This window comes from Aotus nancymaae, unplaced genomic scaffold (genome assembly GCF_030222135.1).
Source record: "Aotus nancymaae isolate 86718 unplaced genomic scaffold, 86718_ANA_hifiasm-v0.15.2.pri h1tg000041l, whole genome shotgun sequence".
Lineage (NCBI taxonomy): Eukaryota > Metazoa > Chordata > Mammalia > Primates > Aotidae > Aotus > Aotus nancymaae.
The window spans coordinates 41,291,940-41,308,509 of record NW_026988455.1 but is presented as its reverse complement, the minus strand read 5'-3'; the positions used below and the strand labels follow the sequence as shown (position 1 = coordinate 41,308,509).

At 40.7% G+C, this 16,570-nt stretch overlaps 1 protein-coding gene across 4 annotated transcripts in view; it reads right to left on the bottom strand.

The window, feature by feature from the left end:
• Positions 1–250: 250 nt before the first annotated feature.
• The window catches only part of CEMIP2 (cell migration inducing hyaluronidase 2), an 85,198-nt gene continuing 68,878 nt past the window's right edge, over positions 251–16,570 (bottom strand). For all 4 annotated transcript variants that reach the window (XM_064361654.1, XM_021669262.2, XM_064361653.1 and 1 more), the window contains exons 20-24: positions 14,710–14,929; positions 10,904–11,002; positions 6,913–7,067; positions 2,619–2,722; positions 251–2,266 (exon numbers count right to left, since the gene is read on the bottom strand). In XM_064361654.1, coding sequence (XP_064217724.1) covers positions 2,070–2,266; positions 2,619–2,722; positions 6,913–7,067; positions 10,904–11,002; positions 14,710–14,929 — 775 coding nt within the window. In that variant the 3' untranslated portion in view covers positions 251–2,069. The remainder of the gene's footprint in view (positions 2,267–2,618; positions 2,723–6,912; positions 7,068–10,903; positions 11,003–14,709; positions 14,930–16,570) is intronic.

Here is a 16,570-nt window from a genome sequence, read left to right as displayed (position 1 = left end):
TTTGAGACCAGCCTGGCCAACACGGTGAAACCCCGCCTTTAATAAAAATACAAAAATTAGCTGGGTGTGATGGCAGGTGCCTGCAGTCCCAGCTACTCGGGAGGCTGAGGCAGGAGAATTGCTTGAACCTGGGAGGTAGAGGATGCAGTGAGCCGAGATTGCGTTACTACACTCCAGCCTAGAGACAGAGCAAGACTCCATCTCAAAAAAAATAAAATAATAGATAAATAAATTCACATACACACATATATAGAATACATGCACACATATTTTTATTTAACTTAGGCCCTGATTATTAGTATATAAAACAGAAAAACCGAGTGCCTTGGTAATTTACATATCCTCTCCAAATCTTTAAAGAACCAAACTCTAAAAAACACACATAAAGATATTTAAGTCATAAAATTTTACACACACACGCACATACACACACACACACATGCAAACTTTAATGAGCTTCAGGAACCATGATCCAATAATAATAGGTAAGATCTCATTCATCAATATACAAAAAAAAAAACCCACAAAACAAAAAACTAACTTTGATTAAGACATGTGCCCTTAGTAAGAGCACTTACAGTTAGAAAGTTTATCGGTAGCACTTTGAGGTAGCATATTTTGTAAAACAACAGAAGTCACAGAGCTGCTCTGCAGTTTCTCCTGGATATAAAGGTAGAGGCCATCAGCCTTTGCCCTTGGAAGAGGAAAGTGAAATTATCTACTCATTGCCAGTGTCAGCCTGAACACACTTCCTACCACCTGCCCTCGGCCATCCCTCCCCTACACTTCATGCATAAGGGATTTTAGAAGAACATGAAGACCTTTCGCTGCTCCCTTCCTCTTGCTATGGCAGCATCCCAGGCTGTAGAGCCAACTGCCTCTTGCCGCATGTGATTCACCTGCAGGAGACGCGTGGACCCCACGGAAAGAGAAGCTGGGCATCACGGCGTTTTAATTGGCTTTAACATTTCATTAAGAAAGAGTGACTCATTCCTGTAAGGCTATAAAGAGGTTCATTTCTGAGTAGTCGCTCTGCGATTCTGACTCTAGAAAGCGCTCCTTTTTTTCTTTCCTGGGTGTAATCATTTTGGGGTATCATTAAGCTTTCTGGGATTTTCCTGGCAGGAGGGTGAGCAGAAAAGCTTTTTAAAATCCACACAAAACAACAACAGAAAACCCAAGCGCAAGAGCAACACCAAGAACAGACTTCCTTTGTGCAAGTTAAAACGATACAAGTTTACGGTTCAGGAAAACAACCTACTTCTTAAAAAAAAAAAAAGGAAATATTCAGTTCAGCTCTGCATTTTAAACACAAATACACCGTCAAAACAAGCTAAGGATTAAAGCTGCAAAAATGGTCCCAACAGCTTCAGACTTTTGCTGCAGGAAAAGTTTTTGCCCAACGGTCACAGATTAAAGGGATTTCTAATCCCCAAGAGCCCTTTTGTCCCAATATACTTCCTGTTTGAAAGTTGAACCCTTACAAGTAATTGATACACAAGTGAATAAAAACAGCACATGTCCAGGCAAAAAAGGGCATGAGCTGGGCCTGAGTTGCCGCTTAAAACTCTGTCATTCAGTATCATAGAAAATCCTCAAAGGCTGCCCAGAAATAGGGCCCCAGACACTGATGAACATGCCAGCCACCAGGTCAACTGCCACCAGACACAACTGAGCATTAGACTTCAAGTATCCAAGGTGCTACAATAGCTGGTCCTCTAAAGACCTCAGGCTGACTCTCAGAAGCCCCCACTCCACCCCACCCCATTATACAAAAAGTAAAAACACTAATCATGATCATTACAAAATACTGGGGTAGAAAGTGAGCAATGAGAGATCTGCTCTCTGAATACACCAGCCTTACAAATACAAATGACGTCTTTAACATTTTGTACAACTAGAAGGTGCATGAAGCTGGTATCCAAGCAATGACTTCAAACACTTTTTCTCCCCGTTCTGTATCAAACTGGAAAATGGTTCCGTTGGGTTAACAGTGTCATTTTAAAATGCCATAAATTAAATAAGTTAGTTCACATTTTTTCCCCCAGCACTTGAGTTACAGTTAGTCTCTAATGTGCTTTTGAAGCTTGCTTTAGCAGTTCCAGGTCTCTTCTGTGGACAGCGGCGGCTCTGGGACAGCCATATTCGTCCAGCTGCAAAGGTATGAATTGTTCAAGCACCCCAAGGCCCTGTCCAGCAGGACTGGTAAACAGCTTAGTCCATGATGGTTTAAAGTTTCCACTGAATCCCAAAAATATGGTGCTCCCTAAAAAAAAAAAAAAAAGAATAGAAAAGAAAAAAATTTCAATGCTTGTAGCTATATTCCAGCAAGAGAATGCAGGAGGTGAGTCGGAGGTGAGCAAAACAAAGGCAGCTATTAAAAACTCTACACTTCCTCACATCAGCAAACGAACTTTCACCACCCACCTCTTGCCCCAGATGACAAACCACATCCCAGCACACTTCCTCTCATACTGTTCCCTTATTTAGAAATCATCTTAATGAGACTCACTCCAGCAAAACAAGCTCACAAAAATCGTCTGGTAACTGAATTGCACCATAAAATTGCCTATGTTGCTGGCCCTGTCAGAACTTCATGGAATAATACAGATACAAACCTTTGTCATAAAGATGAGCTGGTTTGGCTAATCCCAGAGGTACTAGTAAGTCTGAAATGTTCAACTGCTTTATTTCTCCTCTTGTGCTCAACAGAACGATTGACCTGTATGTAAAATTTAGAAAGTCAGAACCAGTTTCAATCCTTCTGCACGAGTATCTTTCTATTGAGTAGCTTTCTGAACTGAGTGCTGAATAGAAATATTAGTTAAAAGCAGAACTCCTAACAGAAAAAAAGCCCAGATGCTTTTTCATCCAATTCTCACTCTCCACTCCTCCCATGGGCTTCACATGTTGCTCTTACAAGGGGTAACACACAGAGAAGCCAAATCATTTACGTAAGTTCACCTACTGCAGGGGTCCCAACCCTGGGCCATGGATGGGTACCAGTAGATTAGGAATTGAGTTGCACAGCAAGAGGCGAGCAGACGGGCAAAGCTTCATCTGTATTTACAGCCATTCCCCATCACTTGCATTACAGCCTGACCTCTGCCTCCTGTCAGGTCAGCTGTGTCACTCAACTCTCCAGGAGCAGGAACCCTATTGTGAACTGAGCATATGAAAGATCTAGGTTGTGTGCTCCTAATGCCTGATGATCGGTCACTGTCTCCCATCACTCCCAGATGGGACCATCTAGTTGCAGGAAAACTAGCTCAGAGCTCCCACTGATTCTACATATGGTGTGTTGCATAATTATTACATTGTAATATTTCATTATATATTATAACATAAGTACATTGTAATATATAATATATACAATTACATAGTAATATATTATACATTACAATTATATATTATATAATTACAATATAATGATATAATTGTAATATAATAATTATTTCATAATTATTTCATTATATAATGTAATAACAATAGAAATAAAGTGCACAGTAAATGTAATGCACTTGAATCATCCTGAAACCATCCCTCTCTCCCTCTGGTCCATGGAAAAAATTATCTTCCATGAAACCGGTCCCTGATGTCAAAAAGGTTGGGGACTGCTGACCGAGTAAATGGTTTGGGACACAGCTCTTTTAGGGAATAGTTTATTGTTGCTGTTGTTTATAATTTGTATGAATTTGTAGGGCACAAGTGCAATTTCATTACATTCATAAGATTGCATAGTGGTGAAGTCAGGGCACTTAGGGTATCCATCACCCAAATAACGTACACTGGGTCATTACGTAATATCTCATCATCCACCCCCCACCCTTCCTTCTCCAATGTCTATCAGGGAATAAGTTTTCTGTAACACGGGAGAATGGATTTGTTTTGTTTCAAATATTCTATTTACATTCTATTATCTATTTATTAAATAAATGGATAACACAATTCTAAAAATAAATAAAGAAAATGTGTTTTAGATGGTTTGAATTGGAATCTTTGTCACGCAGTAAACCCACACACATACTCGTTCCTATATGTGGATTCTCTGTTCTTCTCCTCTGATCTTGCTCTTCTCTGCCAAAGCTATGCTGGCCTAATTACTACAGCTTCACGGTTTATTTTAATATTTGATAAAACAAGCTCCTTGTATTACTGTAATTTGTTTACATTTTGCTACTCTCTCATTTATTCTTCCAGATGAACACGGGTATCGACTGTCAAGTACAATAGAAAAGTACCTTCTGGGACACTAACGGAAATGTGTCGAATTTGTATTTTAATTAAGGTAAAGTGACATTTTTATTAATTTTTCCATTTAGCAACAAGGAGAGTCTCTCCTTTTATTCAGCTCCTGTTGCATATCCTTTAGCAATGTATTTAATGATGTATTTATTTTCTCTCTCTGTGTGTGTGTGTGTGTGTGTGTGTGTGTGTGTGTACATACAAACTCGCTGCTTCAAAAACTTTAATCAGAAATGTTCTTGGCCAGCTGGGTGCAGTGGCTCATACCTTTAATTCCAGCACTTTTTGGGAGGTGGAGATGAGAGGATCACTTCAGCCCAGGAATTCAAGACTAGCCTGGGAAACACAGCAAAACTCCATCTCCACAAACAAATTTTTTTAAAAAAATTAAACAAAAAAACTAGCCAGGCGTGGCGGTACACATTTCTAGTCCCAGCTACTTGGAAGGCTGAGGTAGGAGGGTCACTTGAGCCTGGAAGGTTGAGGCTGCATTGAGCTGTGATCACACCACTGCACTCCAGCCTGGGCAACTGTTTTTTGTTTTGTTTTGCTTTTTTAGACACAGGTTCCTTGCTCTGTCACCCAGGCTGAAATGCAGTGATACAATTATAGCTTACTACAGCCTCAAACTCTTGGGCTCAAGGGGTCTTCCTGTCCTAGCCTCCTCAGTAGCTGAGACTACAGGTATGTGCCTGCATATCCAGATAATTTTTAAATTTTTTGTAGAGACAGGGTCTCATTACATTGCCCAGACTAGTCTTGAACACCTGGCCTCAAGCAATCGTCCTGCCACAGCCTCCCAAAGTGCTGGGATTATAGGAATGGGCCACTGTGCCTGACCTCTTGGCCAGTGTTACTGAAAAAAAAATTTTCAAGAACAAATCAGTGTTTAGGGGGCTCTGAGTAGCTCTTATTAATTAAAAGGTAACATCAGATTGATTTATTTTCAGAGTCATCAAGGATGTCTACAGGAAGTTGAAATTTGCGTAGTATGTCTTAATGTGGGTCTTTATAGTTCTTAAGATTAAGAGCCTTAAGTCTCATGCTGGTATGAGTTCTTTACTGTAGTCTTTCTTTCCTTTTTTTTGGAGACAGAGTCTCGCTCTGTTGCCCAGGCTGGAGTGCAGTGGCATAATCTCAGCTCACTGCAAACTCTGCCTCTTGGGTTCAAGCAATTCCCCTGCCTCAGCCTCCCAAGTAGCCGGGATTACAGGCATCTACCACCATGTAGGACTAATTTTTTGTATTTTTAGTAGAAACGAGGTTTCACCATGTTGGCCAGGCTGGTCTCAAACCCCTGACCTCAGGTGATCGCCTGCCTGGGCCTCCCAAAGTGCTGGGATTACAGATGTGGGCCACCGCACCCAGCCTACTGCAGTCTTTCTAAAGCAGTGGTGATGCAATCTAGAAATAGTGCATCAGTCTAAGCACCACCACCCTGCACACCTGACCTTCTTCGATAAGTCAGAATTACCCACAAGATCATATGGTCGCCCCCCAACCCTATACACATAGACATGTGCTCAATCTCCATAGAAGTCACTGCCAGTTGCTCCATACCTTCTTAACACTTTATTAAAATACAACACACACGTTGAAGTTTTGCAAACAAAACCTATCTGTATAACCAGAGGGCAGATCAAGAAACAGCATTACCAGTATCTTAAAAGCCTTTCTGTTGATGAGTTAGCTTTACCTCTTAAATCTATGGGCTGACTTGCAGTACTGCCATGTTGTCCTGAATATTTGTGGTGAGGTTTAAATCCTAGATTGTTTTAGGGGAAGTGAGTGCATGTGTTTTCAACATTAGGAAAAATCTTCAAATCCTTCAAGAAAATTGAGGCTGTACAAGTGTCTTAAACCAGAAGATAGAACTACATATACACAATTAATGTTATATCCAAATAATCCAGTGACTTCATGCAATTTATTGGGATCTGGTTCTATAAACTATACAGAGCGTAAGCAATCGGAAAATGATTCTAAAGCTTGATAGGCCTTTAATTTGGGAGAAGCTTATATTCCTTCCTTAATGGTTCCACTAAATGAAAGCCTGTGTATAAACCAACATCTGTGGCAAAGGCAGAAAACACCGAGTTCATCTCCTTGCCTTTAGGCAGGGTCTAGCGAACCCAGAAAAGGAAAGGTTTCTCTTCCTAGTGCGCTAAAAGAGCGACTGCACGCTCAACCACTTCAAAAATCAATTTACTCTTTTCCAGCCATTTCCAAGTGACCCAGGTGATCACTTCCTGTATCAGTCATAGTGCAGTGCTGTCCAGGAGCATCCGTGGGACAGACGGCTGCAAAGGCAAGCTGCCTGGAAAATCACTTCAAATAGTAATAAGCCTTCTCAGGGAGACTGGACAAAAAATAAATGAAAAGTGGGATAATGTTCTAAACAATGAGCTTTTTTTCCTCCTAAGAGCCTTTCCCCCATTTGTAAAATCTTGCAACATCCAAGTTCTGCCACTGATAAGCAATGGCGTGTCAGTGATAAGCAGCTTAGACGATGTGAGCATCCATCTGAGGTAGGAGAGGAATGAATACCTTGCACAGTGCCCTGAATGTCCACAGAGTGAAAAAGCAGAGTTGACCAGGCATTACTGGTTTGGAGCACTCCACATCTTTAAGGTGGCTTTTCCCTGTTATAGCACAAGCTTGACCTACCTCGGAGGGATGCCTGTTTTTAAGTACTCTTCCATGCGACTGACATCAGCAAGAAGAAAATCCTTTCTTTCCGTCAACTGGAATGGAACACTGCACGCATTCACGACAAGGAGGAGGACGCCTACGTTTTGGAAGGTAAAGCTGGTGCCATTGACCTGAGAACGCAAAAACAACTTCTGCTGTCATTGTCATTTCAAGAACATCTGCAGGATGACTCATTTTTCCAGCCCTTTCCCTTTGTCTTCTAAACCTATGATTCAAAGTAGATTTCCAAGATTCCAATTGTGTGTTTCACTTGGTTTTTACTCACCATCTGAAATTGTGCCTGTGATCTTAGATGCTGCCTATAGATTCTGCCTTGATTGATGTTTGCTGACTGGAGAAGCTGCTTTGAGCAAGGCATGGTGTCCCCAACTCAGCTAAACTGGGTGACTCATTCTGCAGTGCTCAAGGCCTTCCTTCTTACACATACTCTCTAACTGGGGTCAAAGCTTTGTAAGTCAATGATAGGTGGCTGCCTCTATACTTCAGCTCAGATGGTTCATTTATTGTCTGTCATATTGGTTCAGAAAATGATACACATACACATATAAATATGTATCATGCCTTGACCCACAGGAATTCCATGTTAGTTTATATTGTAGTTTGCTATAAATACAGCTCTCCTCTGAGATCAAAATGACAAAGTGGTAATTTTACTCGAATTTAAGCTATAAGGAACTACTACATTTATTTCACAATTATTGTGAGCTAAATTTTCATAGTCATCCTCTTTAAATCAATGGTTTGTGATCTTTTCAAGAAAAAGGACCCCAGACATTTCCAAATATCATTAATTTCTCAGCCAAAAAGGAAGACACAAAACAACACAACTGACTAAACACTAATTAAACCCAAAGGCTGTTCTAAGATGTAAAATTATAAACTATGTTAAAAGCTAACAAAGGAGAAATGTTCTCACCTCTATACCTGTCCATGCTTGGGGAAATTATAATGTTTAACTTTTACTTCTAATCACTTTTGATCTCAGTGATATTCAAAATGGCCCTTTAAGGCCAGGCTCGGTGGCTCATGCCTGTAATCCAATCCCAGCATTTTGGGAGGCCAGGATGAACGGATCACTTCAGATCAGGAGTTTGAGACCAGCCTGACCAAAATGGTGAAACCCCATCTCTACTAAAACGACAAAAATTAGCTGGGCGTGGTGGTACATGCATGTGATCCCAGCTACTTGGGAGGCTGAGGTAGGAGAACTGCTTGAACCCAGAAGGTGGAGGCTGCAGTCAGTGGAGATGGTGCCACTGCATTCCAGCCTGGGCAACTGAGTGAGACTGCCTCAGGGAAAAAAGATAAAAAGGTCCTTTAGCTATGTTTAAATTGCACCAATCCAGTGAATAGTTCTGGAAGCATTTGAAGTAAATTTTATATGTGGAAAGACTAGACGTATTTCCTTATTTTTAAAAATCTCAATACTTAAAATTGAGGTACATTTAAGAAAAATTACATAACAGTCCTCAACATATTCAAACTGCCCCCATGAAAAGTATCCCTAAAACCTGTTGCTTAAAAAAAAAACACAAAACTTTCTATGAAAGTAAAGCAAAGCAAGGTCCAGTGGCCCATGCCTGTAATCTCAGCTACTTAGGAGGCTGAAGTAGGAGGGTCACCTGAGTCTAGGAGTTCAAGGTCATCCTGGGCAACATAGCCAGAACTTGTCTTAAAAAAAAAACAAAACCAGCTGGGTGCAGTGGCTCACACCTATAATCCCAACACTCTGGGAGGCTGAGGAGGGGGAATCACCTGAGGTCAGGAGTTCAAGACCAGTCTGGCCAACTTGGTGAAACCCCACCTCTAATAAAAATTTAAAAATTAGTTAGGTATGGTGGCTGGTGCCTGAGGCAGGAGAATCACTTGAACCGGGAGGGTGGAGGTTGCAATGAACCAAGATAGAGCCACTGCACACCAGCCTGGATGACAGGGCAAGACTGTCTCAAAACAAACAAACAAACAAACAAAAACCCTAATGCAATGCCAGATCGGAAGGAAGAGTTTTCAGATAATGAATGTGAAAAGTACTAGAGATAAGCATGATTTTTCTAGAGTCCCAGGCACCCAGTGTGTAGCAATGGAGTCCCACAATGTTTTCTCAGGGGGTATATCCTGCCTGAGATTTTTTTTTTTGGCAAAACGCTCTACCCATACCCCCCACCGTGTCTCTCTCTCTCTCTCTCTCTCTCAATTATCTAGTAAACTACCAGAGCAGTGGGACTCAGCACCCACCTGCTTTCCCTTATGCAACTCCCACCAGACACCAAGCTAACAGGCTGGGATCAGGTTCCTTATGCAGCTGACTGCAGTCAGATGCTGAGATAGCAAATTTCATGCCAATAAAATTACATCATGAGTGTATTACAAAATGCAGGACTGCTAAAGGAGGGGAACAGGTATAAACACAGACTTGAAGAATCTTTAACCTGGTGTGATGGCTCACACCTGTAATCCCAGCACTTTGGGAGGCCTAGGTGGAAGGATCACTTGAGCCCGGAAGTTCAAGACTAGCCTGAGCAACACCGTGGGACTCCGTTTCTATAAAAAATGTTTTAAAAATTAACCAAGTGCTGTAGCCTGTGCCTTTAGTCCCAGCTACATGGGAGGATCAATTTAGCCTGGGAGGTGGAGGTTGCAGTGAGCTGAGACTGCATCACTCCACTCCAGCCTGGGTGACAGAGTGAGACCCTGTCTCAAAAACAAACAAACAAACAAAAAACCCAAGAATCTTTGAGCTACATTTACATAGGGATAGTCTTAATTCAGAGTTGTGAAGTAGAACTTTAGTTCCGGAGCTGGATGATAGTGATGGTGACACAACAATATGAGTGGACTTCATACCAATGAACTGCCCGCTTGAGAATGGTTAAGATGGTAAAGTTTATGTGTATTTTACCACAATAAAAAAACCGAGAAACAAACAAAGTAAACTTGAATTCTGTCCACATATGTATGGATTTGTGATTATGTTGCCCACCACTAAAACACCAAGCCCCTAAAGAGACCATGTGAGATGGCACGGGTTTTGGCTGAGTCCTGGTTGAAAGGTTGGATACCTGTCACCCAAAGAGTTCTTTGTATGGTGGCACCCAGGTCAACCTGATTTTGGACAGGCCACATGCTGAGACCTGGTTCTCAGTGGCTAACCTGGCTCTATGCGCACATGCTAGTGTTGATACTGAAACTCATGTCTACACTTCCATCAAACCACTTAGAAAAGACAACTGACACTTTGCATCTTCATTTTCCTCAACTGAAAAAAATACAGAAGAGGCAATCTTAAAAGGCCAAAGAGTTGTTAAAACTTTTATTTCCCATATCTTAAACAACCTTGAAGGTTATTTTATACAGTTTCCAAGAACAAGGTTAATGAGTAGACACAATCTACTCAGGAAAAAAACATTTCTTAAATTTATTTAAAAACACAAATGTTTAGGAGGTATGTATACCTCTATTGTATCGCTTGCTACCGATAATAGAAAACGTGATTACAAACCAGTGACTATAGCCAGAGGTAATACATGTCACCAAGATAGAAGATAAAAGCAAGAAGCTACACCAGTGTGTACATCTGGTCTGACTGTCTGTGTCCTGCCAAATATTTATCTGTTGAAAATGTCATCTCCAAGGTAACAGTATTAGCAGGTAGAATCTTTGGGAAGTGATCAGGACATGACAGTGTAACCCTCATGAATGGGATCAGCGCTCTTATAAAAGAAGCCTGACAGAGATCCCTGGACCTTTCTACCCTATAAGAATGCAGTGAGAAGGCTCTATCCATGAACCGGGCTCACCAGACACTCAATTTGCTGGCACCTTGCTCTTGGAGTTTCCAGCCTCCAGAACTGTGAGAAGTAAATTTCTGTTGTTTATAAGCTACCTAGTTTATAGCATTTTGTTTTACCACCTAGAACAGCCTAACACAACACCAGATGATACTTACAGAAATAACAGACGGGTCTCCACGCTGGGTTTCTGCTTTACCAGGTGACTGGAATTGCACCGGGAGGTAACTTTTATGAGGATCACTAGTAAACACCACCTAGGCAGAGAAGATGTTCCATATTTATGGCAACTCTTACCTTCCTCCAAAAGGTTTCCTCAATATAAACTTAATTATAATAAAGTTAGTGGGTGTATTTCTTATTCTGAACTTTTTGCACATATTTTATGACCTAGAATTCCATCTTGATATTCTTAACACAGCAAGTATATATTTGGTCCTCATTTTCTGGAACAATTCCAGTTTCAAATAAATTTTATTCTTGCTGTTCACTTCAGCTCCATAAGTGATTAAATAAATGTGCTTTATATTTCTAAGTAAATATTTGTAAACATTGTATGGAAAAACACGCACAAATATCTTTTAAAGTGTTTTTCAAACCTATGGTCCCAAATTGGGACTCAGTCACTCTAGGACCAAGGAAAGAAGTGTAGATGACAAGGACTACCCGGTTTAGAAACTTTTAGTAACTTTGTACACACCCAGGTCTCAACTCCCCTTTGTGACCTGCAAAGCGCTCCATACAAACAGTTGTGCCTTATGGACAGGACCCTATTTCTCGCTGTGCTGTCACACTCACGCGGGGCCTCACTTTCCCACAAGCACTCCACCCTCTTTCTTGCCACTCTGCCTTGCGATGTTGTTCCTCCTTCCCAAGAATGCTCTTCCATTTTCCCTGTACTCCTCCAAATTACTCCCAGTCTCCAAAGCCTACCTCTTCCCTAAAGGCTCTCTTCTCATTCAAAAACACTTAACTCTCACACGATATAACACTGTCCATATAAACCCATGTTAACAACTTCACTGCAAGAATAAACAATCAGCCGGGCACAGCAGCTTACGCCTGTAATCCCAGCACTTTGTGGGGCCCAAAGTGGGCGGATCACCTGAGGTCAGGAGTTCAAGACCAGCTTGGTCAACCTGGCGAAATCCTATCTCTACTAAAAATACAAAAATCAGCCAGGCATGGTGGCACCCATCTGTAGTCCCAGCTACTTGGGAGGCTGAGGCAGAAGAATCACTTGAGCCTGGGAGGTGAAGGTTGCAGTGAGCTGAGATCGCACCACTGCATTCTAGCCTGGGTGACAGAGTGAGACTCCATGTCAAAAAACAAACAAAAAAAATTAACAATCTAAATGATCCTAAGCAGCATTCAGAAGCTGGATGGTTCTTTGAAGTCTCTAAGTTTGGAGTCAAAAATTCCTGTAAATTTTCCTATTTACTCCTAATATACATGTGTTTGGTTTTGACATTCAGAACAAAAATTAGGCTGGGTGTGGTGGCTTACACCTGTAATCCCCACAATTTGGGAAGCCAAAGTGGGAGGATCACATGAACCCAGGACTTCAAGACCAGCCTAGGCAGCATAGTGAGACCTTGCCTCTGTATTAAAAAAAAAAAAAAAAAATTACTCACAAACTTTCAAGTAAATGTTCCCAGATACTTCAACTACTTTGCAACTGCACAAAGTCAGTAATCAATACATTTTTAAAAAATGAATTCTGATGAATGATTCATGCACAAACGATACAGAATGCTAAGTATTTGTGCATGGAATCGTTTAATAAGACAGGCCTAGAATATTTCCAATGATAATTAAATTATTTGTATAAGTTATAATGTTTATCATAAATTATGTAAAGTATCTTCAGTATAGAAGGGTCTTAACAAATCCAGCTTGAAAATTAGGCTGGAAATTTTACTTTCCCACAAAGAATATCTCAAAATGTCACTTTAACAGTCAGATTATTATATGGGTCTGGCAAGGAATCATATAACCTTCATATACAGGGTTGTTTTTTGTTTTGGGGTTTTTTTTTTGGCTGGTTGGTTTATTTTTGGTTTTACTTGTATGAGAGAATAGAGGTGGCTCAGAAATATGAGAGACTAAGATTGTGATAGTAGAGTTGCCATTTAAAAAAAAAAACTTGGTCAAGCATGGGTCACACTTGTAATCCTAGCACTTTGGGAAGCCAAGGCGGATGGATCACTTGAGGTCAGGAGTTTGAGACCAGCCTGGGCAACATGGCAAAACTCCATCTCTAGTAAAAATACAAAAATTAGCCAGGTGTGGTGGTGCGCGCCTGTAGCCCAGCTACTCGGGAGGCTGAGGCAAGAGAATCGCTTGAACCCAGGAGGCAAAGTTGCAATGAGTGGAGATCATGCCACAGCACTCCAGCCTGGGCAACAGAGAGAGACTCCATCACAACGGGAACAACGAAAAGCAAAAACAAACAAAAACAAAACAACTTATACATCCTGGTGTCCTCGTGGGAAACACAAATCCACCTCTTTCTTCCTGCTTTTACTGCCACTAATGGATATAAATAATGGAAAAACATGAGTGAAATACGGAACTTATTAGTGGAAGTAATTTTGTTTTCTTTTTCTTTTTCTTTTTTGAGATGCAGTCTCATCTCGCTCTGTCGTTAGGCTGGAGGGCAGTGGTTCGATCTCGGCTGACTACAACCTCTACCTCCCAGGTTCAAGTGATTCTCCTGCATCAGCCTCCTGAGGAGCTGGGATTACAGGCACGCGCCACCACACCCAGCTAACTTTTGTATTTTTAGTAGAGATGAGATTTCACCATGTTGGCCAGGATGGTCTCAATCTCTTGTCCTCATGATCTGCCCGCCTCGGCTTCCCAAAGTGCTGGGATTACAGGTGTGAGCCCCCTTGCCCAGCCAATTTTGTTTTCTTAAATCACTTAGGATAGTAAGAAACGAAAATATTTAGTTTTCTCCATATTAACAGACAGTATGCATATTTGTGATAATTATTGCTTTTAAAAAAAAAATTCTCAGTGGAACTCAGATGTGAACACGTATCAGAATCAGCTGCAGGGCTGGTTAAAACAGATTGCTGGGTCCCATCCCCAGAGCTGCTGATTCACTAGGATGTGGGTGGGGCCCAAGAATTCCCATTTTCCACAAGTTCCCAGGGGATGCTGATGCTGCTGGTCTGGGGGCCACACTTTGAAAACCACTTCCCTTAGCCTATATTTGTTAGTGTAAAGATGAAATATAAATCAGGGCAGCTCCATCCTTTGTTTTTTCACTTTGAACTGATCTGATTTCCTCTGGAACCCCTTCTGTATGCCTAATTTTAACTCCTATTTTGGGTTCACTTTCATTGCAGTGTTTTCTTGCGATCCAGTAGGAGGCCATCTAATCAAGAATGTTAGAGGAAGCATTTTCATTTCTAAACTAAGTCAGTCTGTACTTTTTTTTTTAATGAAATGATAGAGTGAGGTGGTAGTCTGTACTTTTAATTACAGATAGATATAATGGCATATGTTTCAAAAATAGAGTGAATTTCCACTTTATAAAAAGGAAACAATTTTCATATTAGCTGTATTTTTAGAAAAGAAATTTCACACTATGCCAATAAAACAAAGGATCTTTTTTTACATCACTGGCACATAAATCCAACCGTAATAATGCAAAAGTATCAAACATCTGAGAAAGAAAAAAAATGAGAACCAACATAGCAACCTTTAATTTCAAACTACAGAAAATCTGCGGTTGTCCAGGGTGAACTGATGTATCACAGGGGACGTATCTGTTATAAATTGGACTAGTTTGCTTCTTATCCACATCATATTTTAGCATGGGCCAAAATTCAGGATATACCATGCAGTGTCCATAAATGGGCAACAGAGATGTTTCAAAGAAAAGCACTCCTATTGCAAAGAAACCCTCTGACTTTTTCTCCCTGGCCACAGACCACTTTTCATCCTTGTTTACCTGCCGAGTACCACAGTCCTGACAGAGTCCAGTGAGCATGGATGGCATCCGCTTGACCGCTGATGGCTTTCTGTAGTACTGTGGGTATGCTTTGGCCATGCAGTTACTGATGTCCTTTGAGTCTGTGGCTGCCTGGATCTTGACTCTTTCACATCCCTGAGATGAACAGTAACTGTGGCCATCCCTGTGGCTTTTGGCTTTGAGATACAAAAACAGTAACCTGCACATACACACAAAGAACAATCATTGTAGTTAGACTTACTCTTGAAAACTTACAAAATTCCTCAAATCAAACTCATGGCCAAAAGGGATATTCCTCCACTACCATAACTTTTCCTTAAAAAAAAAAAAAAATTATAAAATGAATAAAGTTGTTTCTGTTTTCTTTCAATCCTTCAAGGGTCCTAAGTCAAATGCAGCAACACTTTAGAAAATATTTTCATGCCCTGCTTCCATTGTTCTAGAACATATCAAAGCTGATTTCTGCTTTGAATTAGTTCGATAGGTAATTTGGGAGGATGAAATTTGGTTTGGCTCAAACATTCCTTGGAAAACTTTATACATCATTTGTTGAGTTTAGGATTTGGTAAATTAGTGTGGTCATTCTTTTTGCTGTTCTTGTTCATAAATCATTTTGGTTAAGGCACAAAACTGAAATAATAAAAACAGGAACTGTGACTTGTTTGGCTAAGGCCAAGATAAAGTCTCAAATCAATTCCTGTAATATTTACAAAGAGCAGACAGACCTGGGTTCCTTCTGTCTATATTAGGGCCAAAATCAGGCAAAATGAACAGTCCATCCCACCCATTCTGAACTATCTTCCTACTACCAAGATGAATTAAAAAATCTAACTTCCAGGTGGCAGATCAACCTCTGTCAGCAAACCCAGTCCTTCCAAACCAAAGGAAGTCAAGACTCTAAAAAACTTGATCAAATGTGATTGATTACTAGAGATGAAGAATTCACATTTTAATATGAGGTCAATGAACAGTACAAAGTTGAGATTATGAGGTACAAATCGGCCCAAAAGGCACATTAAATATCTCTAGAACTGAGAGCATTAAAAATAAAAAAGACAAAAACCACAATTACTTTTGTACCAACCAAATAAAAACTATTAGGACTTCACAATTCTTGAAATACCTAGATCAGAAAGTATTTCCCATCTTTTTATACTTTTCATCATTAAGTTGTCACCAGACTATCCTTACAAATTTGGATATTCTTTTTATTCTTGTGGAAAATCAACTGGGAATCTGCAAGTTCTATCATCTACAGAATGAAAGTCCAAATAGTTGTTTAGGTCTAATCAAAAACTGAAAATCAGTGCTGGATGTGGTAGCAGCAGCTACTTGGGAGGCTCAGGTGGGAGGATCACTTGAGCCCAGAAGATCAAGGCTGTATTGTGCCACGACTGTGCCTGTGAACTGTACTCCAGCCAGGGCAACAGTGATACCCCGTCTCTTAAAAAAAGAAAAAAGAAAAAAATTAAAAATTGGAGACAGTTGTGATAATAAAACTTTTAAGCTGATAACACTGTTGCTGGGGGACTTAGGGCAAATGAGTTGCATCTCATTTAAAGGCTAACCAGGCACTTAACAACTAAGCCCCAACTTCATTCCCCAAATCAACCTCCCACCCTTCTCCCCACTCTGAACTTCTTGCCTTTCCCCAAACATGCAATGCCACGTTCTGCCATGCCTCCATGCATCCGTGCACACGGTCTCTGCTGTGTAAGACATCACACCCATCTCTTTTTCCATCTCCTCCTAAGTGTTTCTCAAGAATTAGCTCCAGGATCATCCTCTCAGGATGTCACCAGTTACTCTAGGCTGAACTTCTGAGGTAGCCCAAAAGGCA